Source organism: Vipera ursinii (assembly GCF_947247035.1).
Source record: "Vipera ursinii genome assembly, chromosome: 1".
Lineage (NCBI taxonomy): Eukaryota > Metazoa > Chordata > Lepidosauria > Squamata > Viperidae > Vipera > Vipera ursinii.
Genome location: NC_139512.1, coordinates 76,028,594 through 76,054,255, shown reverse-complemented (window position 1 = coordinate 76,054,255; position 25,662 = coordinate 76,028,594). Strand labels below are relative to the sequence as shown.

Genomic DNA, 25,662 nt, shown 5'->3' with positions numbered 1-25,662 from the left:
TAATTTATCATCTATTAATGTATTAAAGTAAGCATAAAGAAAAATCTGTTCTTGGAATGGTTAGCCAGATGCTTTTGAGAGATCTAGGTGATTACATACACATAGGCACACACTGAGTATTCAAATATTCCACTGTTCTTCATTAAATAAAGTTTTCAAAAATGAGAAAAGGTTAAAAAATAAATAGAGCAATCCCATACAATCCTACACTTTAATGGGTAGTTTTTATATAAATCCGTAAGAGCCTAGTTGTTATTTATCTGTCATTAATGAACATCTTTAATGTTCAACAAATATTTAGACAATGTTTCTTGGTAGTTCACTACCAACATTCAAATTCAATGGCAAACTGGAAGCAGTATGCAACCCTTGGTTGAGTAATCCCTCTTCTTAATGTAACCAATTTTTTCCAATTTGTACCTTTTAGAGTATACATAATACTCTCTTATAACAGTAAAGTTATAGAGCCTAGATTCCAACATTGCACATCCCCAGATAAACTGCACTTTAAATATTGTCCCAAATGAAATTCAGTTTAAAATGGTGGTTAAAGGCACTGGGCTACAAGATGGGACGTTATGAATTGTAGTAATGCCTTACGCACAAAAAGCAACTGGATGACTTCAAGCCAATTACTTACTCAATCCTGAGAAACTAGCAAATGTTGCAAAGAAAATTGCATGGACATGTCCAAGTAGCTGCTAGGAGTTAAAGACTGTATGACTCAAAGACATAGATACATACACACATACAAATACCAAATAATTTTTTTCTGTTTTGGTACACTAAAGAAAATCTAAAATGCTACCTTGTTGCATCTATTTTTACACACACACACACACACACACACACACACACACACACACACAATTGCTAACGTAATAAAAGTTTGGAATCCATGTCAAAGGTATACCAGTTCCCTACCTGTTTTTCACTCAAAGCTGTGATTTTGGCTTGGAGTTCATGAAGCTGCTTCTTCAAGTCAGCATTCTGCTTAGAAAAAACAAGTATAACAATTCTGCTTATTGATAAAGATTTGCAATAAGACTGCTTAAGAAAGCAAAAATATATTAATATTGTTTTTGCTTAGTGACTCTCAGGCTAATGTCACACTTGACAGAAGACAAAATATGAAGCATGATTCACTGGAAATGATTACTAAGGATTTCTAGAGGACTTTAAATGGTCTATAAAAGCAAATATGGAAACTCTATAGGTTGTTCTTTGCAAAGAAAAAAATGAAATTATTTCAAAAGTTCTTTAACACAAAACTATTGTGCATCTCTAAATCTGATCTACAGCCTCTGGATCTCACAAGAACACAAGGTAAAAGGAGACACACTTCAAAAAGTTTTAGTGCATACACATTCACTGAACTTTATCAAGTTCCTTAAAATCAAGAGTACTGGAATTCTGTTCTCTACAATAAGCCTAATAATAGTTGTTAGATATAAATCTGGAATTTTTATTTCAAACTCGTAACACAATTTACTAAAGTAGCATACACGTAGAGACAGTGCTTCCACTGGGACCATACACAATGGAAGTGTGCAGAAATTACCTGGAACTCAGTTCTTCACCAAACATCTCATTAAATGCAGGTAGTCCTTGATTTACAACAGTTCATTTAGTGACTGTTCGAAGTTAGAATGGCATTGGAAATAATGACTTATGACCATTTTTCACACTTACAACCGTTACAGCATCCCTATGGTCATGTGATTTACATTCAGATGCATAACAACTGGTTCATATTTATGATGGTTGCAGTGTTCTGGGGTCATGTGATCATCTTTTGTGACCTTCTGAAAAGCAAAATCAATGGGGAAGCCAAATTCATTTAACAACCGTTTTATTAATTTAAGAACTGCGGCGATTCACTTAACAAATGTGGCAAGAAAAGTCATAAAATGGGGCAAAACACTCTTAACAAATTTCTCACTTAGCAACATAAATTCTGGAGTCAATTGTGGTTGTAAGTTGAGGACTACATGTGCTTTGCACAGCCCCACAATTGTAAAATATTCCTTCAACATTCAGTGCATAAATGGCTATTTTATAAGGAAATGTATAATGTGAATTATAATCTATCGTAACTTTTCTATAAAGCATAGTTTCAAGGAACTTTTTCATAATTTTGATACTGCTGTTTACTTATTTCATGAGTAATAAAAAATAGGTCTATTCTGGAATACTCACCTTATAACCATTCATTTAGTGACCATTCAAAATTACTGAAAAAAATAACTTATGACTGATTTTCACACATGACTGTTGCAACATCCGCATGTCACATGATCAATATTTGGGTGCTTGGCAACTGGCATGTATTTATGACAGTTGCACTGTCATGGGGTCATGTGATCACTTATTTGTAATCTTCCCAGATTCTCTTAATGACAGAATGATTCACTTAATAACCGCAGTGATTCACTTAACAGCTGTGGCCAGGAAGGTCGTAAATTGGGGAAAAACTAACTTAAGAACTCTTGCTTAGCCACAGAAATGTTGGGCTCAGCTGTAGCCTTCCTGTAACATGACTGCATGTCACACTGCAATCTCTATTCTAGCTCCATAATCTGCTCAATTTTACTTCTGGGTTCAAAGCAAATTATAGATTTTCCCAGCTGTAGAGAACTATGATTTTGCTTGTCTGCCAAACAAGAATTACAAACTATGGATTAAAGCAAGCATAAGTGTTAAGGCACTGGTTTAGCACAAACCCAAAATTAATCACAGTTTTCTGAAGAATAGAATGAAGTATCAAACATACTTCTACTCATATACTAAATGTATTTTAGGTTTTAATTTAATTTCAAAAAGTAATCCAAAGAAATATATAAAATTGGATCTTACATTAAACTTTAATAATCCAATACTCAATTAAGAGTACAAAAAAAACGTGTTTTACCTGTGGATCCTGTTTCATTTGGGCAACCAATTTCTGAAAATAGAAGACAGATTTTGTTAGTACTCTCTATGACTTTCTAGGATTCTTTTAAGATCCAGTAAAGACAAGGTTAGTGTTGCCTGTTTTTCAACAAATGTGACACCACTGTTCCATGAACTGTTTTGGCTACCAGTATACTTCCAGGTGCAATTCAAAGTGTTGGTAGTCACCTTTAAAGCCCTTTATGGCCTGGAATCAGGTTACTTATATTGTAAAAGAAAAAGGTGCTGGAACTCACACATGTCATACAAGCTGCCTTGCCTCCCCTACAAGGTTCCATCCAAAAAAGGTGCCGGAACTCCATTCTGAGCGTTCTATGAGAAAAAAAGCCCTGCTTATGGGACTATTTCTTCCCAACTGTCTCTACCATTCCTATCTGATCAGGAAGGAGAGCATATTCTAGATACCATTTGTTAAGGAACATCACATGACAGATCTAACAGAACCTTTTCTATTATGGCACCCTTCCTCCAGAGGTTTGATTGGCCAGGTCTCAAGTTGGCCTTGGATAAAGTCCTACCTTGAAGACTTGATTCTGTGCTCAAGCCTGTGTTGACTGATGCCTTTTGTTATTTGTCCCAGGTTCTGTATGTTTTTATGTTTTTTGTATGTTTTATATTTTTAATGTTATTAACTACCCAGAGTCATGTACAGGGAGTCCTTAACTTACAACAGTTCATTTAGTGACTGTTCAAAGTTACAACGGTACTGAAAAAAGTGACTTATGACTGTATTTCACACTTATGACCAGTGCAGCATCCCCAGTCATGTGATCAAAATTCAGAAGCTTGGCAACTGAATTATATTTGTAAATAGTTTGTAAAATGGGGCAAAACTGACTTAACAAACGTGTCACTTAGCAACATAAATTTGCTCAATTATGGTCGTAAGTCAAGGACTATCTATAATTGAGATAAGTAGTCATAGAAGTCTATTAACACATAATATGTCTGTAAGTCCCCTCAAATTGTCTACCTCCGCAGTATAGCATTAAGGCCAGTAACTAGAATAATTTAAGAACAGTTAAAATTGACTATAACGCTCTCAGTAATGATAGTCAAAGCAGGCATATTAACTATTTTGGACCCAGGGAGATTCTTTTCAGGAAAGGGCATATAATGCCTCCGTCAGATTTGATTACAAGGTATTCAATGCCACTTATGCTTACCAAGTCAATAATTGCTTTGTTAGATCTTATCAGTCAAGATAGGCAAGGATCAAGTCAACAGTGTTCCATTTCCATAGACTACAATGATGTAAACAGAACTCCAAAAATCTAACAGGACAGCATTCTAAACACTTCTTCAGTAACAAGCCCAACTGAAATATCAAATTTACATCATACGGGTGACAAAGAACTGACATCAATAAAGCCAGATGCAAATCTGGGTGACTATCACCCCAGCCCAAAGTATCCATTAATCTTGGTACACTCGACAGATTCCATTTACTAGAGATATACTTTAGAGGAATGTTTGCATCGCTGAGTGGCAGCACCCATTATAGATTTGCACTTACAAACCTTTGTTTTCAGTCCAAAATGTAGCCAAAGTATTATAAACCTGAATTGTGTTAGTTCATCTTCCAACTTCTTTATTGTATCTCCAATAACAAAGAAAATACCTTAATTAAAAATTATCTCAAGTATCCAATGTATGATTATTTTGCTGAATTAACAATTTTAAGGTCAAAAGAATCTTATTTCATAGGTTTAAAACACTCCATCATTAATTTAAAAAGATAAGGCATTGAAACTTACTTTTCTAAAGGTTACATAGGTTACATGAATTTCATTTTACACGTTTCAATTTCTAATAAAGACACTTTTAGAAATATTCAAATAAAAGACAAAAAATCAAATTAGAAGTTGCAACAGCATCAGGATCAAAGAATTTAAGTAAAGAATGTTTATACATGTGCAATTTACATACACACAGCAAAAATAATAAACATAAATATAAAAAGCATTATTGATCTAATTGTGATGAAAAAATGACATTATGCAAAGCATCAAAGATAATGTGAGATTTTGAATATGAAAGACAGTTTTTGGCAGTATAGTGGTTTTGGCAAGAAGTAAACAATTTTCTTTGGGACAAAGTGACAAAAATAAGACTTAAATTAGAACAACTTCAGGGACAGAAAGGTCTTTAACAAAATTAGAAGACAGATTATCTTCTAATATAATATATGGAAAATTCCTTATATCCACTTTGGCTGCTTAAAAGCAAGCTATCTGAACTAATGAAATCAAGGGCAGAATTGAAAAACCATCAAATGATTCTAAGTGCAGACTCTGCAAAGAAAGAGAAGAAACAGTACCACATATTGCTTATAAACATCATAACAGTCACCAAAATGATTTATTGGAACTTACGGTATGTAAAAATTATTTGCCAGTAATGAAAAACTAGTAGGAACATAAAAAAGAAAAGAAACATAGAAAAAGTAATTGAAAGTGAGCAAATTAAAGTGCTGTAGGACTTCTGACTGGTTTAAGTTAAGTCTTCACATCAGACTTAATTGTGGTTGAAAAGAAGACAGTGTGGATAATTGTTATGGCAATATCAGGTGACAGTAAAATACAGGTAGTCCTTGACTTACGACCACAATTGAGCCCAAAATTTCTGTTGCTAACAAGAGTTATTAAGTCCGTTGCACCCCATTTTATGACCTTCTTTGCCACAGTTGTTAAGTGAATCATTGCAGCTGTTAAGTGAATCATGCTCACTTTCCCCATTGACTTTGCTTGGAGGAAACCAGATGGGAAGGTTACAAATGGCAATCATATACTCCCAGGACACTGCAACTGTCATAAATACACGCCAGTTGCCAAGTGTCCGAATTTTGATAATGTGACTGTGGGGAGGTTGCAACGGACATAAGTGAAAACCCGGACATAAGTCACTTTTTTCAGTGCCACTTTAACTTTAAACAGTCACTAAATGAATGGTTGTAAATTGAGGACTATCCGTAGAAGACAATGAACTGGAGAAGTGCCAAAATCTGAAAATAGAAGTTGAAAAATTAGAGCATAAACCAGGGGTAGGCTTGGCTCTTTTATGACTTGTCCACGAGTCATAAAAGAGCCAGGTTTGCCTATCCCTGGCATAAACCAACTATGGTGGTCCCAGTGGTTACCAGCACACAGGGTGTCATGCCAAAAAATCTTGGATGGCATTTAGAGAATCTAAGCATTAACAAAATTTTCATCAATTACAAAAAGCCACACTGCTTGGATCCAAAAATATACTGTGGTAATATATTACAGCATCCTAGATTCTTGAGAAGAACTCAATATGTATGAAAGTCAACATCAGTTAAAGAATTGGCAACTGTGATTTCACATTGTTATAATAATATTGTAGCATGCAACAAAAAATATCTGAAAATTAATATATTAAAACACAAAAGTAACTAAGTTTGATATAAAAAAGAATGAATGATTGAAAGTTATGATAAAAAATTAGAGGAGTTGATTAATTTGTGTACTTAAATTGTGTACTTTGTGTACTTATAGGAAAATGGAGAAATATTAAGACATGCAAATACTGTTAGAAAAGTACAAGGTGACATGTAACCTCCTGCAAAGAATAAATGTTAAAAGGAAAAAACATGTGACGTAAAGCAAGTGGAGTATTGCTCAGTGCAAATTTCGACAGAGTAAAATATTAAAATGATGCCTATGACTCCATTATTTTCTCAGATTTTGTGGCATAAGCAAAGATAGTGAAAAATATCTAGAATAAACAAATTTTTAAAATGACACTTTAAAATTTTGTCACTTCTAACACTCAATTCCAAAGGAAAATTTGTCTCAAAATTTCCTGACTTAACATCTAAATTAAAAGTATGCTGAAAAATAAACTTGAAATTACAGCTGAATTATAAGTTCCAATATTTCTCATCATTGGCCATGCTGATTTGAGCTTCCAAAAGATGTAATTGCCTAAGATTTAACAAACCACCATTGATCTTCTATAATTGTGAGGTCACTCCAAGATGCTATAAGGCCAAACAGTTCGATCTTGGTTTCATTGGACCAGAGAATCTTGTTCCTCACAGTCTAAGAGTCCTTCAGGTGCTTTTTTGCAAACTCCAAGCAGGCTTTCATGTGTTTTGCACTGAGGAAAGGCTTCTGTCTAGCCACTCTACCATAAAACCCAGATCGGTGAAGGGCTGCAGTGATGCTTGTCCTTCTGGAACTCTGTCCCATCTCCACGCAGGATCTCTGAAGCTCAGTCAGTGCGACTATTGGCTTCTTGGTCACCTCTCTTACTATGGCCATTCTCCTCCAATTGGTCAGTTTGACCAGGCAACTACCTCTTAGAAGTGTCCTGGTTGTGCCAAATTCCTTCTGTTTGAGAATTATGGAGGCCGCTGTGCTTTTAGGAACCTTCAGTGCAGCAGAAACTTTATTGCAGTTTCCCGAGATCTGTGCCTTGCAATAATCCTGTCTCTGAGCTCTGCAGGCCGTTCCTTTGACCTCATGGCTTTTGCTCTGCTACAGTATGCATTGTCAGCTGTGAGGCCTTCTATAGAGAGGTGTGTGCCTTTCCAAATCATGTCCTGTCAATTTAATTGACCACAGGTGGACTCAAATCAAGGTATACAAATATCAGCAATGATCAAGAGAAATAGTGGGCACTGGAGCTAAATCTCAAGTGTTGTTGCAAAAGGTCTGAATACTTATGCCAATGTTATATTTTAGTTTTTTTTTTCTTTTTAAGATCTTTTATTTAAAAAATTGACAAAAGCGAAGGGGGTCTGAATGCACTGTACAATTAAATTTGGCTATAATAAAATTTTAAGAGCTGGAACAATTTTCCAAAAAGTAAACCAAGCCATATTTGACCATGAAAATGGCCATCAAAATTATTTTCAAGAAAACATCTAACAAAACTTTTTCATCCTATGTACAATTTTTCTGATATGCATGCCTCCTTTAAGGCAATCCACTTCTAAAGCATTTTCTGGATACTGATTGGGCAATGTAGTTTTTTTTTACTCAAAAGCCTAACAATTAGTTTAAGATATCTTTGTAGAGAGCTCTGTATAAAGTGTATTGCCGAAGTTTATTCTGCCCAAATGCCAACTATTGGGAGGACCACAAATGGCACACTGACCATAGCGGATTCAATCTGATGAATTTCTTACTGGCAATTCTAGTTTTTTCGTGGATACAGTGCAACGGCTCTTATTCAGTTTTCCTTAAATAAGATATTGATATACAGAGATACAGATTTACTAACTCACATGAAATCAGAGCTAGATATTATTTAGCATAATGATAGCATATCATCCCAAATCACTGGATGACCTGAAAGATTGCACAATGTTCTTAAATATTATGGGAGATAAAATACAGGCCTACTTTATATATCAAAATAGTGTTAAAATACAGAGTAATAGTCCCCTAGCACCACCTTGTGGAAACAATGATCCCAGGTTCAAAAGCAACTATTAAAGAAATTCTCCAATTCCCATAAGCCACATATCAAGAGGTACACTACACCTCAAGAGGTATGAATAGTCTACTTTTCCCAAGTTGATGGTGGCATTCAGAATTATGTGACATTCCAAGGATAAGAGTGAAAGAGTAAAGTGGACAAGATCAGAACAAAGTCAAACAAACCACAAGTTAAACATTTGTGGATAAACAAAAATTCTTCAACTGGCAACTGTCTAACCTGTATTTCAGAAAAATCTGGAAGAAAAGTATTACTGTCTTAGCAGACAGCATACTTTTGCCATCAGTGCCTAACAAACTCAAGTTGTCTGAATCAGTTTCTAAGTTTTATGATACATCTTGTGTGCATGTATTTATTAAAATATACATTTCGTCATCATTTTAAAAGTTAAGTAGATAAATTTAAAGCTATTTTTGAACGTTAAGTTTATCTATAATCATAAATGTCAAGTACATGCAATCTGGGATATTTTTTAACTTTTTAAATTCCTAATTCTTCCAAAAGAGCTTGTTTAAGCTAATGGCAAAGCACTGGACTAGAAGTGAAGGGAATTGAGTTCTAGTCCTGCTTTAGGATAGAACTTCTCTTAGTTCTCGCAAGGCAATGGCAAGCTACTTACAAAAATGTTGCTTAGAAAACTGTCCATACAGTCACCAGGTGTCAACTAACTTTAAGGCATAAATACACAGATGAAAAAAGCACCTTCTTTAAAGAGGCTGTTTCCTAACTACTCTGCCATAAAATTTTAGAATTATTTGCCAATTAATTTTGGTAGCATGTGTAGAATGAGGTTTTGGGGTATAGCTAGTTTATCTTCAAAATAACTGATGATATCAAACTCAATTTTCTACACTGAAAAGTTTTTAAAGAATAAGATTGTAGTCTCCCTAACTTTTCTCATTATAGGTCCGCTATCAAGGAACTATAAAGTTTGAAAAAGTCAGTTGGAAATAATCTAGACAATTGGTAGTGTCTAAAATGTCTGGAGTTAAAAGGCCGATGGCCATCTTAAAAGGCAGGTAACTTAGAAATAAATACGCAAAAGTTATTAACCTACTGGAAACTTAACACAAGACTAAAAGGAACCTCCTGAATATGCAAGCTATTTATTCACTAGCTTTCAAGTATTAGCCCAGGGGTAACTTCTGTTCACCTTTGGTTACCAGCAGAAGCTGGAATCACTTTAGTGAATATTAGCCCTTCGCCAAGAATTCAAATGAACAATGCTGAAAAAGAAATTCCTTAAGGTTGTACCACTTAAGTCTTGATAACAGGGACTAAAGTGGCCCCAATGTCTTTCAATTCAAAGCCAAATTACTGTAACTTGTAGACAAAACAAATGTTAAAATCATAGTATTATGTCCTTACAGCTTTGTAAGGAAAACAGTAAGACAAAAAAAAGACATGCCTTGCAATATCTGTATACATGCTGCACATTCTGCCCGGTGGCAGCTGCTCCACACAAGCTGGGCATAGCCAGGGCCGCAGTACTTGCTGTAGCTGCACCCTCGGCAGGGCACGGAGGCCAGCAGCGGGCGCAGGCAGTGGTGGCAGTGGAGGTCGGGGGTTGGGCAACCTCCACTCTATAGAGCCTGCATCTTGAGCACACTGTTGTACTGTACTGAGTCTTGGACCCTTTATGCAAGGCAGGAGAGAAAGCTGAACACCTTTCATATGCGCTGTCTCCGAGGTATTCTTGGCATTGCCTGGCATGACAAAGTTCCAAATAGCGCAGTCCTGGAACGTGCTGGAATTTCTAGCATGTATACACTATTGAAACAGCGACGTCTACGCTGGCTTGGGCATGTCGTGAGAATGGCTGATGGTTGGATTCCGAAAGATCTCCTGTATGGAGAACTAGTGCAGGGAAAGTGCCCCAGAGGGAGACCAGAACTGCGATATAAGGATATCTGCAAGAGGGATCTAAAGGCCTTGGGAATGGACATTAACAGCTGGGAAACCTTGACCTCTGATCATTCAGCCTGGAGGCTAAAGACACGGCATGGCCTTCTCTAATTCGAAGAGACACTTGTGCGGCAGGCTGAGGCAGAGGCAGTCCCAGAACCAGTGAAACCTGGGGACTGGAAAGGGGACAGACTGTATCTGTCCTCAGTGTGGAAGGGACTGCCACTCTCAAATTGGCCTTTTTAGCCACACTAGATGCTGCTTTATGACCTCTTTCCAGAGCACGATACCATAGTCTCTCGAGACTGAAGGATGCCAACGATGATACATGCTGCTTGGAACGTACATTTTATAAACCATTTCAGAAAGTTTTAAGGTTCAGATTTTGTAATTCAGTTTCATTTTTTCTGTTTTTAATGTTGCATGGACTGTAAGTAAGAACCGGATATATTCAACTCAGGTTTAATAACCATAATTTATGAGCTGAAAACAAGGAAATAGTTTAGTAACATACATGGTTTCAGAAAGTTGAGAAAAAGGTAAAGAACTCAGCTGGCTGAGGAAAAAAAACTGGTGCAATACTAAAAAATGTTAAAAAGAGCCCATGAACTAAATTTATTTTTGTTTTATTTCTATGTTTTTGCCTCTGTCTTCTAAGACTTTTAATTAATTTCAGTTTTAATTTTCATATGTACGTGTATGTGAAGCATGTATTTTATGGAAGACTAATGAATACTTCTTTGAGTCCCAGAAACATCAGAAACAAAAACAGACGAACACTAATCATAGTGCTGATTTTAGAAATGTTCCAAAATTTAGCAAGAAAGTACTATTTTTAGCCTGATCTCCTGAAATCAGAACTGTTTCTAGTAAGTTTTGCAAGTGAAACAAAGGAAAAAAAGTTATTTACCTGGTGAACCTGAATTTCTACTTTCAGAGCCTCCTGTAGAGTCTGCAACTCCATTCTCTGCCTTCTCCACTTTCTTGAGCTGTTGAGGTTACCAAATCCCCACACCTTCCAGACACTTCTTTTAATGAAAAGAAAAAGCTTGCTCTTTACAGTATTCCTATAAAAAGTGTTTTAATAAAAGAAAAGGAAAAAATCGTAAAGTCCTATTCATACAACTAGTCATGAGATTAAGACACACAAGCATATAATCCTATTTTTTTAATCTCAAGACTTTCAACAACTTTGCAGCATAATTGTTCTACAAAACACAAAAAAGAGCTATACACTTATCTGATACTGTCCTAAGTTCGATGTAATGTATTTCATAATAAATGTCCATAAAACTGAGAATGTATATTCCTAAAATCTTCTATTCAAGTGACAAATACTAAATATTCATTATTAATAATAATAAATATTATTAAGCAAACTAACTTTATATTAAATGAAAATAAGATAATACTGAGAAACTAAACCATTACTTCCAATAATTAATTTTAAAAAGATCTGTAACATTTTATTTTCAGAGCCATTCTAATAGCCATAAAATAACTATTAAAAACTACAATTAAATAATTCTGAATCCAGATCTTTTTTGCCACCTTTTCAAGTGTGATATGTCAAGTTTATACTGGTGCTTTAAGATCCCCTTCTGATAAACATTATGTTCTGTAATAAATATTTCACACAATATATTTTATATAATTGATGTCAGCTAAAAAGTGAACAAACTAAATTCATTTGTGTATAAACTGCAAAACAGTAAAGCAGCTTACCAACTTTGCTAAACAAGTATCCTCTTCAGCTCTCTAGTCCCCCTACAAAAGAGAGAGAGGAATATCCGTTAACAATATATCTAATACTTTTAAATAAAAATACAATTAGGAGACAACTGTCCAAAATACCATTTATGCAATTATAATAATATATATTAAGTAAAGAGAGGAAGGAAACTTAAGATTTGCAAGAAAGTTGGCAAAGTACCTTTGAGAACTTTGCTGTACCAGAATAGGAGTAAAATTCTTTTTTCAAATGGACAAGTATTTTAAACAGAATTCAGTCCTTATTCCCTTTTGCCTACTGAAAGCACCTAAAGCAAAGCCAAATTCCAAACCAGAATAAATTAATGAATTAAATATTTGTGGGATTGTCATTTGCATTTTCAGCTACCAGAGTATTATCAATAGCATAGTGACAATAATTGACGTTTCTTTCTCCGATTTTAAAACCATCCATGTCTTCTTCCAACCCCGCTATCCTCTCTATATATCCATCATACTGGTTGACTGGGGCCAGCCTTGTCTTACTACTTCCTGACCTGGAGACAACACATTGTGCTATATGGCTTCTTGTCCTATAAATAGCTTTTGCATAAGTATAATGAGAAATTTTGGAATTCCGATTTTCCTAAGCATATTCTACAGCTTGATACGGTCAACACAGTCAAAGTGTTTCTATAATCAATGAAACACATAGACTTCTTTTCATTATTCTTTGGCTTACTTGATTATCCAGAATGCATCAGCAAGCCTGGGTCCTGCTAGGGGTTATATGCAGTTTGACCAACATCCTGCTTGCTGTAATTTTAGCCAAGATATAAGTAATTAATAAAGGTATTTAAGTTTTTGTGAGGCTTACAATTTAAATTCTGGGCCTATTTTGAATAGACAACACTCCAGAAGACAGGCTTAAGATACATAAGGATCTTGACAGACTTGAACATCGGCCGCTATCTAACAAAATGAAATTCAATGGTGAAAATAGTAAGGTTCTACATTTAGGCAAGAAAAACCAAATGCACAGGTATAGTTTAGGAGGTACCTTGCTCAATAGTAGTAACTGTGAGAGGGATCTCAGAGTCCTAGTTGACAAACACTTAAATATGAGCCAGCAGTGTGCTGCAGCTGCCAAAAAAACCAACACAGTGCTAGGCTGCATTAATAGAGGGATAGAATTAAGATCACATGAAGTGTTAATACCACTTTACAATGCCTTGGTAAGGCCACACTTGGATTACTGCATCCAGTTTAGGTCACCACTATGTAAAAAAAGATGTTGAAACTCTAGAACAGACATGTCAAACACAAGGCCCGGGGGCCGGATCCGGCCTGTGAAGTAGTTTCATGTGGCCCACGAAGCCATCCTGGAAACAGTGAGGGAACAGCCCCCACTGCCTTGGCCCTGGCCCAGAGACCCTCCTTCTGCCAGAGACCCTCAGATCTGTCCCACTCCTGCCCATGCCCCCATAGGCACCCTTGATGCGAACAATGTAGAGCTGGCCATGCCCACCCAGTAGGCCATACGCACTCTAGCCATGCCCACACAGTAGGCCACGCCCACCCTGGCCATACCCACCCGGCCCCCTGAGGGCAACCGCAATGCTGATGCGGCCCTCAATGAAATTGAGTTTGACACCCCTGCTCTAGAAAGAGTACAGAGAAGAGCAACAAAGATGATTAGAGGACTGGAGGCTAAAGCTTACAAGGAACAGTTGCTGGAATTGGGTATGTCTAGTTTAATGAAAAGAAGGACGAGGGTTGGCCATGAGGGAGTTAAGCTATTCTCCAAAGTGCCCGAAGGCAGGACAAGAAGCAATGGATGGAAACTAACCAAAGAGAGAAGCAACCTAGAACAAAGGAGAAACTTCCTGACAGTTAGAACAATTAATCAGTGGAACAACCTGCCTCCAGAAGTGGTGAATGCTCCAACACTGGAAATTTTTAAGAAGAGACTGGACATCCATTTGTCTGAAATGGTATAGGGGGCTGGACTAGATGACCTCCAAGGTCCCTTCCAACAACATCATCATCATAATTATTATTATTTTATGGATCATCGCACAGTCAGCCAGATGTTCAGACTGGATTTGGCATTTTTGTCTACCTATCGAGTCCTACCAAGAACTTGGGATAGGCAGATGTGGATGTTTGATGATATTACAGATATCATCGGAGGATAGAAGCAGTTCCTAGTAAGGCCGCCATTTTTGTTGTTGTTGTTGTTGTTTGAATAATAACCACCTAAACAGTTCTAGGAATACTTCTTTTTCCTCTTTATTCCTTAAAATCTTCTTGCAATTGAAGTTTGAAATTCTACACCCCTGTAACTCAGATTTCGAAAACACTGAAAAGGAACACTGAAAAGGAACAAAACATCAAACCGGGAAATATTTGAAAAGCTAAATTTTTAACTGAAATTCAATAAATGACATTACACATACATCTAAAGATGGATTATATCATCACTATCCATTCTATGCTAGAAGATTAAATTGTGCAAATTTGATTGTCATATTTTCAAATTACAAAAACATAAGAAAATTTTTAGACTGAAAAACAAATCCAGCTCTTCCAAGAGTCACATAACGTCCTGCACAATTTATGATCTTATCCTGATTCCACACTCACACTAAATTATCATCTAAGTACACACTCACACTAAATTTTTAGTACACACAAAAAAGTAGTGAAATTTAATAACTTCATATATTATATTTCCTATTAGAAAGCTCCAATAAATATGTTACAATATTAAATGATTTATAAAGCATATTGCTTCAAAATACAGGTAATCACTTACAAATTAAAAAAGTAAAATTTAATTTCATACTGTAACCCATGAAATGGAGAATATGTACAAGTTATTTAACAGATGAAAGGTAGAGGCTGTATATAGGAATAAAGTATTCCATAATTATGGAGGGAGGGGACATAAAAAGGAATTAAATCCCTAATATCTTCAAAGTGCTTACTATTTCTTCAAGCAATTTCTGTTATTTCTGAGCTTTAGGGAGCCACAGGAATAAAAAAATACAACTTCTCTCTCTTTTAATACCTTTTATAGTACTTAATTTAATACAAAACATAGCATGATAATTTCTCTTAAACGTGATATATGTATTCCGATTCTAAATTCTCATAATAAATTAACAATAAATAAATATATCTAAATGTATCTAAATTCTAACTATGAAAGAGCCAGTTTGGAGTACAGATATCCTTCTTTACAACTACCTCGTTTACAGACCGTTCAGTTATGGCAGTGGTGAAAAACTAATTTTACAACCAATGCTTGTGTTTATGACCTTCACAAGTTTGTAAAACAAGTAAGTAAGTACAAGTATGGTTTGACTTAGAAACGGCTTCATTTTGTCAATTTCAATGTTGGTCTCTAAGTGAAGATTATTTCATTAGTGGGTAAGCTATTGGCCTAGCAGCCAGTGGACTACAGTTAATCCCCGAGTTAAGAGGGTTCATTTAACGCTCATTCGAAATTAACACAATAAGCGTCCCCTAGAAAAATCCCAAAATTACTAATATTGCAGCACCACGGCAGTTCGCCCTTACGAATGACTGCCCAGGTTCTGCAACTCTGTCCCCCATGTTCCCCACAACTGCTTCCCCCTCCCTTACTGCCGCACGGACTCACCTTGAGAAGATCTGTCTCCTCCCTGCCACGATTGCTGCCTTGTGACAGAGAGTCAATGGAAGCTCCTGGATGCCGTAATATCACGCAAGTTCAGGCACTCTTTTATAGAAAATGGGGTACCTGAACTATCGCGACATCACGGACCCCAGAAACTTTCATTTTCAGTGATAACTCTGTGCCTGTCTCCTGCTCCCTCCAACTCCTCCCCACCACCACTGGAACACTTTATCTGAAAGGAGACCTTAGGGAGATGGGGAGCTCCTTCTGTATGCAAATGCAATGCTTGAAAACACAGCCATTTTCAACCACCCCACTTCCTGTCAATAAAGCCAGTGTGCACAGCGCATCCATGTCTTCTTGAGAGCAATCCTGCTCTGTGTCTCTGGATTCTTCCTTTCGGACAGAGTGGAAAAACAAGCTGCTGCCACCGCTTGAGTTGGGAGGACGACAAGGAGAAATGCAGTCAGGATTTGGGCAAGGTCAGGCTGGGGAGATTGTGGCCGCTCAGATGGCTGCTGCCGCAAGCAGCTTAGAGGCAGGTGCAAGGTGACTTGCCCCACAATGCCTCCCCGCTCAGTTGAAGGCTTCATTCCTGCTCTCAAACTACCTGGGCCACATTCCTGCACTCAGCCGATTCCGATTCTATGCTTTGCCCCATAGGCAAGCAAACGAAGCAAACACTCCCCTCCTAGAATGGAAGTTTCTGGGGGCCATGATTTCTTTTGAACTTGCACAATATTACAGCACCCAGGAGCTTCCACTGTCAGTGCAAAAAGCATTTCCAAGCTGACTCTCCTCTCCCTCAAAGGGAAAGAAACCACAGCAGAGAGGATTTTTGCAAGGTGAGTCTGGCTCAGCAGGAAGGAAGAGGGAAGAATGAGGTGTCTTAGTAGGTTGGGGAGGCCTTGGGGGCCTGTTCCATCACTAGGTCCTCCATGGCATTCCCCACCTTGATACCTTATGTGCCCTTAACAAGCCACATGTGTCTTAACGAGCAAGGCAGTGATCTTGTTTGAGGTACAAGATTCACTCCAATGAGTTTTCGAGTTACGAATGGAATGTGTGGGCTGCTCCATTACAATCATAACTTGAGGACTATCTGTATTGAGTTCTAGGCCTCTCTTAGGCACGAAAGCTAGCAGAGTGATTTAGGGTATTCTCTCTCAGCTCAAACCATCTCTCAGGGTGGTGCTGTGGGAAAAATAGGAGGGAGGCAGCATTATTAGGTGTTCACTGCCTTGAATAATATATACAGATACATACATACGTGTGTATGTATACACACACACACACACACACACACACACACACGGTAGGGTAAAAATCTAATAAGGACAAACTTATAATGACGCTAGAAAAATCTATATTAGAATTTGTGTTTGTGAGGATGTCTATGGCAAACCTGGTGAGAAATTAAATAAAGGAATAGAAAAATCAAATGCTCCATTGTGATTTCTCAAAGACTTGACAGGGTCTTCCTCAGCCCTAGCATACTACACATGCTACATACAATAAGTTCATAAGAAGTACCGAGTTCTACTTTTCTTCCCTAACTAAAAAAGGCTTTTCTTTTTATTATTGTCAGATCATACTTAACAAAAAATTACTTCTTTGATATGTGCAGAATCCAACATATTTAACATAATTTAAACAGCAACAATCTTTTCAGCATTTTAAATCAATTTCAATTTTCATTCAATACAACATAAAACACACATATTCCTACATTAACTAATTACTTACAAACAAGCAATTTATTTTCAACAATGTCTAAAATAGAAGTTCTTAAAAATGAATTTTAATCAGTCTGCCTATAATGTAAATAATAATTATATTACTTTAACATAAACATAAATTATATTAAATGTTTTTATATCCATACAACAATATAGTTCATCAGGGGATACATTAAAAAGATACTTTTCATAAAGTTGGTAAATTTCTGATTGGATGATTTCAGACTATTAAAGAGAGTTCAGATAATAAAGACTTTCCTATATAAGCAGAATACTAACATATTAAGGAAACGGCACTCTTCTATTTTGATATGTTAATATTCTGCGCATCATAATTGTAATTTCAGCCATAGTTATAGTGATGCAATCAGATTGCTCTTACAATAATGAGAAGTATAATTCACATTTTCTATAGATGAAGAATTCAAGACATATTATATTCAAAATAATAACAAAACAATAATACTTTCCAATCTTTATCACAATTTCATTCTACAGGAAAACAGACTCAACTTGTTATGCTGCAGTCTTCCACAACAAAATAGTGTGTATCCGATCAATAATTGTGAAATAAAGCATGAAGGGGTAAAATGGAAGCCTGAGATTGGATAGAAAAATGGCCAGGATTGTGTACAGGTAATCGACTTACAACAGTTCACTTAGTAACGATTCAAAGTTACAAAGGCACTGGAAAAAGTGACATTACCATTTTTCAGACTTACAACCCTTGATCACTGATGAAAATTCGGACACGGCAACTGATTCACATAGGTAGTACTCGAGTTACAAGTGTAATGGAGCCTGCCCATTCCATTCGTAACTCGAAAACTCATGAGCGTGAATCTCGTACCTCAAATGAGATCACTCCCTTGCTCGTTAAGACGCTTGCGGCTCATTAAGCGAACATGAGGTATCTCAGGGTGGGGAAAGCCATGGAGGGCCTAGTGATGGAACAGGCCCCCAAGGCCTTCCTGACCCACTAAGATACTGCATGCTTCCCCCTCCCTTCCTGCCATGCCGGACTCACCTTGAAAAGATCCGTCTCCTATCTGCTGTGGTTCTTGCTGCCACCTGGTTCTGAGGCCTGGAGACCCTTCCACAGCCCTCCAGCGGCCCAATCCGGGTGTTGTGCAACTTCTCCAGGTTGCTGCTGCCCAGAAATGGGAAGCTGGAGGGCCATGGAAGCATCCCTCGTCCTCAGATCCGGGCAGCAGCGGCCTGGAGAAGGCACCTGGGGCCAGGATCAGGCCACTGGAGGGCTGCGGAAGCATTCTGACCTCAGTAGTGGTCAGTAGTGGTCTGGAAAAGGCCTCTGGCGCCCAGATCAGGCTGCTGGAGGGCCGCAGAAGTGTCCCCCAACTTTGGTTCCAGTGGGGTGGGCTAGGCTTCCGTATGAAATCGACCTATGGGCCGGCAATTTGACACCCCTGGTCTAGAGTCTAATACCACTTCCACCTTATATTATTCCTCTCCATCCTCTAGAATGAGAATGGGAATGCAGGGGAGTGGGACTTTTTCACAAGCAATGGCCAATGGAATACAGGGTGAACTTTCATTGAGGCGGTGGAAAGGAGGTCAGCTGCCTCAGTGCCTTAGCACTAGTCTTTCCATTTAGCTCAAGAGCCAGCACTTTTTCCAAAAATAACTGAAAATCTTCCCTGCCAAAATCCATTATCCTTATGTGACTGGGATGAACACTTTGAAACTACAATTTAGCTTCCAACCTTCTGAAGAGCTACAAAAGATCAACCAGTAACATTGTGACATTATCAGATTAGCTGCAGTTGGGTTTTCAGGATTTCTGGAGGGGAGGAGGCTTTGAGGGATGAAGAGATTAGCATGGAAGACTTTCAGACTCCTACAAAGTAGGCCCAGGATTGTTCCATAGTACCCTATGAAACAAAATGAGTAACTGGCTTGTTTAGTGACCAGTCAGTTACAACAGTGATGAAAAGTAACTACAACCAATCCTCAAATTTATGACCTTTGCAGGTCTGTAAAAAGCAAAGGAAAGCTGAGGTAAGTTAATAAGCATAGACACAGTTTCACTTAGCAGTCACTTTCCTTAAACAACTGACTTACTAGTCCCAGTTGTGGTCACTAAATAAGAACTATCTGTAATGGTTAATACCCAGTTCAGGAAATTGTTATGCCCACAGCCAAATGCATATAAATAATTTATATGTTTCAGATGTACACTATTCAAGGCATTCATATATAATGACCCTAACTCAACATAACAGTTCAACAGGAATGGATTTAAATCATAAATGTTATTTCTTTTATTAAATGGAAAATATAATACCAGTTAGCTCAAGAGCCAGCACTTTTTCCAAAAATCAATGGGTCAATAATTAGAAAACATGAAAAACAATCATACACATTTTAGAGCTAGAATATAGACAGGAATAATTATTTCATTTATTTTAAATGCAGCAGATGTACTAACTATACTATATTCCACAATAGGAATGAACCACAAATTATGTATGTAACAGGAGTAATTCAATCTATACAGTTATTATTTCTTTCTTAGAAAAGTTGGAAAGAAATATGCTATCCTCTTTGTAATGTTTTCATAGGTAACTCTGCACTGGGAATCTCCATTTAGTCCCGGAGTGTAAAAAGCAATTTAGATAGGAAGTCACCCAAGGAATCCCAGCAGGACATATGAAACATATAGGACCGAAAAAACTCCCAAACAAATTATTTGAACAAAACTGCCTAGAATCCATACTATACTATACTATACTATACTATACTATACTATACTATACTATACTATACTATACTATACTATACTATACTATACTATACTATTACTATACTATACTATACTATTACTATACTAATCAACAAAGCACCTGATACATAGTCAATGCTAGGGGCACTAGTGTACAGAAGCACTGAGAAAACTTCAAGATACAAAAAGGTTATTATGGGGAACCATTAAGTTTCTTAAAACAAAAACACTGCTGCTTAGAATACTTTACTTACTTTACTTTTATTAAATTTGTATACCGCCCTTCTCCCGAAGGACTCAGAATACAAATGCTAAACAGAAACAAAATTTATGGTAAGAAGCCTAGGTGCAGGAAGAAGTCCGATTAAGGACATAACTTACCCATTCTGCAGCAGAATGCTTCTTACTACTTACTAAATACTAATATTCAGGAAAATTCTTTGATTTAAGGCTGGTGAGACAGAAATAATCCAATAGTATTAAGTAGCATTTATATATCAGTTTTGGGACTAAAATTTCAAAAGAAACCAATAATCAAGAATGCTATAAAAATTGCTTCAGACAATTATTGGCATGTGAAAACTAGACTCTATTGTAATGGAGATTTCTATAAGTTTTTTTTTTAAATCTTCCATTAATATTTTAGTATTTTAGTAACAATACACAAGCACAAATACACACACACACACACAATATTTAAGAAATCAAATACAAGGAAGTTAGGAAATATTATGTTTTTCTAATAATGAAGTATTTGTTTATAGTTATTGTTGATCTTTTACATGCAGTTACAAGACATTTCCATTTAACTTTATTACAAATCCCACGAGCCTTCATCCTTCCCCCAAAGTCTCCTCATCGGAGCTACAGGGGGTCCCATTAGACACCCTATTTTACTTCCATCTTATAAATAACATTAACTGTGCATTATTTCCATGGAAACCAAGTACAATGAAACATGTTTAAATTAATACCTATTAAATGGACAAAATTATATCTAAAAGTATTTTTACTCCAAATAAAATGGACAGGTTAATGAGACATTCCTAAATGAATAACGTGATCACTCTGATCTTAAATTACAATACATTTTTGTACCTAACAATAGAATAAAATAGAGCTGGAAGGGACCTTGGAGGTCTTCTAGTCCAGCCCTCTGCTCAAGCAGGAGAACCTATACCATCTCAGACAAGTGACTGTCTAGCCTCTTTTTAGAAATCTCCAGTGATGGAGCGCCCACGATTTCTGGGGGCAAGATATTCCACTGTTAATTGTCCTCACTATCAGGAAATTTCTCCTTAATTCCAGGTTGCTTCTCTTTGATCAGTTTCCAACCATTGCGTCTTGTCCAGCTCTCTGGTGCTTTGGTGAATAACGTGACCCCCTCTTCTTTGTGGAAGCCTCAAATATTGGAATATTGCTATCATCTCTCTCTTATTTCTTCTTTAGACTAGCCAAACCCAAGTCCTGTAGCCGTTCTTCGTATGTTTTAGTCTACAGGCCTTTGATCATCTTAGTTGCTCTTCTCTGAATTTTTTCCAATCTATCAACATCTTTTTTGTGATATGATGACCAAAATTTGCTGCAGTATTCCAGGTGTGGTCTTATAAGGGTTTTATAAAGCGGTAATAATACTTTGCGTGATCTTGATTTTATGCTTGTGTTTATACCACTCAGGATTGTATTAGCTTTTTTGGTTGCTGCTGCACACTGCTGGTTCATGGTTAAGTGATCGTCCACTAGGACTCCAAGGTCCCTCTCACAGTTACTGTTTTTAAGCCAGGTTTCGCACAATCTATACTTGTATCTTTGATTTTTCTTGCCTAAATGTAAGACTTTGCTTTTCTCCACATTCAAACTCATTTTGTTGGATAGGACCCATTGTTTGGTCAAGATCTTTTTAGATCCTGAGTTTGTCTTTTGGGGTGTTAACTACTCCTGCCAGTTTGGTGTCATCTACAAATTTGATGAGTTCCCTTTCAATTCCCTCATCTAAGTCATCTATGAAGATATTGAAGAGTACTAGGCCTAGGACGAAACCTTGTGGTACCCCACTGCTTACTTCTCTCCACATGGATGTAGTGTCATTGAGGACTACTCATTGAGTACGGTTTGCCAGCCAGCTACAGATCCATCTGGTGGTCCACAGTATTTTGCTGGTCTATTAGTTTAGTCACTTTGTTGAAGAATGAAATAAGATTGGTTTGGCATGATCTGTTTTTAACAAACCCATGCTAGCTACTAGTTATAACTTTGCTTGCTTCTAGTTGTTCGCAGATCTGTTTTTTGATTATCTTTTCTAGGATCTTCCCAGGTACTGATGTTAAACTGATTGGTCTGTAGTTTCCTGGGTCTGTTTTTTCCCCCTTTCTTGAAGATAGGAACCAAATCAGCCCTTTTCCAATCCTCAGGTACTTCCCCGATGCTCCAGGATTTTCGAAAGATGTGATGCAATGGTTCTGAGATAACATCTGCCAGCTCCTTCAGAACTCTGGGATGCAATCTGTCAGGCCCCGGTGATTTATATTCATCAAGGTTGGATAGATGTTCTCTTACCACTTTCTTGCTTGTTTTATTTTTTCTTTCTAATTTGTCTTTTGCAGTGGGTTTTTTTGGTATGTTGGGCTATAGTTTCTTTTTGTGTGAAGACTGATGCAAAGTATGAGTTAAGCAGCTCTGCTTTCTCCCTGTTGCCTGTTATTTCCTTGCCATCTTCTCTCTTTAGTGGGTTCTATCTTGCAAAGGGACACTCTCTCCCAAGTGAGGGCAATAGTACAAGTTTAAAAACACCTGAGAAACCTACAAAGAAAAAAATAGTACTATATAGATCGCATTTTTAAAGGACTGGTTTAGTTTCTATATACGCTCATTCAATGATATCAATATTTTATGAAATCTTTTAACAAGTTTATTGATAAACATTGAGCAAATCAATGGAAGATTTTTTTTAAATTCTGGAAACTTTTGGGGTAATTAAAAAGCAGCATGAGTTGACATATCTCACTTGAGTTGAATTTTTGTTCATCTGTTCATATAATAAGGGTACATTAATCTATTACGGGCCACTTCATCCCTATCTGTGCCTTTCCCTTATGTGAACCACCAAAAAAGGAACAAACAACTCATGCAAAAAAAAACCCTGTTCTCTGCTACTAGGAACATTAGGGATTTGGATTAATACTTGTTCTGCCAGTGCACTTTAACTAAACTAAAAACTCCACAAATACCACGAAGCCCTAAAATGAGTACATTTGCAGGGTATGTTTTTAGACAATTTAGATGTGGACCTGAAAAATGTATTTTGATATAATCAAGTGTATTTCCACTAAAAACATTTACATTAGGATAATGCGTTTTTATTTTTCACAAGATTACTTACAACAACCACACAGGACTTCTTACTATAAAATCTTGCACCAGTCTGCTATGCTGGTAAGCATTTCTTCTAGCACTAAACATACTATCATTCATTCCAGTGCAGCTTTGTAAATTTTGTTCAAGAAATGGTATACACAACTGAACAAAATTTCACAAAGATGGCATCTATATGGTACAAGACAAAATGATTTTCCAAGTTGATTCTTGGAAATCAACAGCAGAAATAGTTGTTTCTATATTGTAATATGAAAATCCAGTCCCATACACATGTAAAATTGTGCACCTAGTTCAAGGCCACCCAAAATATTAAGCATAATCCTTCATTATCAAAGGTTGGCAGTCCCTGTTCTAAGGTACATACAGATAATAGGACAACCCTGAGACCTTGCACTTATTGTAAGTTTCCATACTTCTCAAAATCCTTCTCTCAGCCACTGATAATTGTTCCATTTACTCTCAGGTTTACTCCATTAATAGTTTAGACCTAAAATTTAAAATTAAGATTTAACACTGGTTTTCAAAATCTGATATTAATCATAATTGTTTGATATTTAAAAATAGAAATGAAGAGAAAAATTATATAGGACAAAGAGGAAGGAACTGGGAATCAATCAAGGCTAAAATATCAAAAAGTTTAAAAGTTGGGAAAATAGCTTAAATGTAGATAGATGATTTGGGATGAGCCTTGGTGGAGCAGTGGGCTAATGCCTCCTTAAGTAACACCAGCTACCTGCAATTAGTGCAGGTTCGCATCCCACCAGGCTCAAGGTTGACTCAGCCTTCCATCCTTCCCAGGTAGGTAAAATGAGGACCCAGATTGTTGGGGGCAATTAAGCTGACTTTGTAATAATGCCGCTTGGGGTGTGTGTGAAAGCCCTAACAAGCAGGCATATACATAGAATGAAGGCTACTGCTAAGCTTGTAAGCCGCCCTGAGTCTTCGGAGAAGGGCGGGATATAAATGGAATTAAAATAAAAAAATAAAATAAAAATGTTTATTAATATCAATGTTATATGTTTACATTAGATTCCATTTTGTGGCAATGCTTTCACTGTATTTCCAGATGCAGAACTATTAGAACTATTTTCAAGAATGGACAGCATGCTTTCCTGAAAACTGGTGATTTAAGAACTATTGGGTTTTTGGTTTTTGGTTTATATATACGTACAGAGAATGAATGAATGAATGAATGAATGTATATAAATATATAGAAAATGAATGAATATATATATATATAGAGAGAGAGAGAGAGAGAAAAGCACACTTGGAACTAGTCTTGGATAGATCACATGCTTGTTGCAATATATTTGCCTAGCACTTTGCAGTTGATTTTGAAACTAGACATCCATTAATTCCATCTGGTCAATTTTGCAGTAATATCAATTAGTCCAATTTAGCTTTCCCCAAATGGGTGCCCTTGAAATGTCTGAACATCAAACTCCCAGATTTTCCAGCTGGCAAATCCACAACTGACAAAGGTAGATATTCAAGCTGGATAAGGCTGTTGCAACCTTTTTGTTTTTTTAAAAAATTGAGGTTTTATTTATTTTTTGTCCAACTTCTCTCTTTATTAAACTATATTTTATTGAAGTAATATACTTATCAGGTGCCTTCAACTGTACCTGCAGTGAAACAGAACACAACTGTATTCATTTTAAAGTTTAAACAAGACCCTGGAACAAACCAGGAATATGACTTTATGGAATTATAAGGACAGCGGATTGAGTACCAATTAAGTCCCATACCTTTTGTTTCCTGGGCTAGGAGAAGAGTCAGAACTATCATGACATGCAAAATCATTAAGCATAGCATAATCAAAGGCATAACTGAAAGGACAAATGACTCTTCACCTGACTAATGTGAGAGGGCAGATGAAACAAGGACTAGATTACATTTGGATGTCATGCATTTTCTGTTGAAAAAGGAGAACTGGTGAAGTCATTTAAGTAGAAATGCTGACAACCCTGTGCCTTCAGAAGACTATTATTGGAGATAAGCTTACTTGAGAGTTAGTCCTTAACAGAATGCAATTTAAAATGGATTTCTGGACCTTTCCACATGAAACTTGCAATGCTAAGCATTCCGCCCGCCCCACAAGAAAT

General features: G+C 36.8%; 1 protein-coding gene across 1 annotated transcript in view; it reads right to left on the bottom strand.

Annotated features, from left to right (window-relative positions):
• Positions 1 to 25,662, bottom strand: part of PHF21A (PHD finger protein 21A) — a 137,704-nt gene that overhangs the window by 80,594 nt on the left and 31,448 nt on the right. Inside the window, exons 2-5 of the mRNA XM_083371049.1 lie at positions 12,052 to 12,093; positions 11,237 to 11,393; positions 2,912 to 2,944; positions 925 to 990 (exon numbers count right to left, since the gene is read on the bottom strand). Of these exons, the coding sequence (XP_083227175.1) occupies positions 925 to 990; positions 2,912 to 2,944; positions 11,237 to 11,290 (153 nt within the window). The 5' untranslated portion in view covers positions 11,291 to 11,393; positions 12,052 to 12,093. The remainder of the gene's footprint in view (positions 1 to 924; positions 991 to 2,911; positions 2,945 to 11,236; positions 11,394 to 12,051; positions 12,094 to 25,662) is intronic.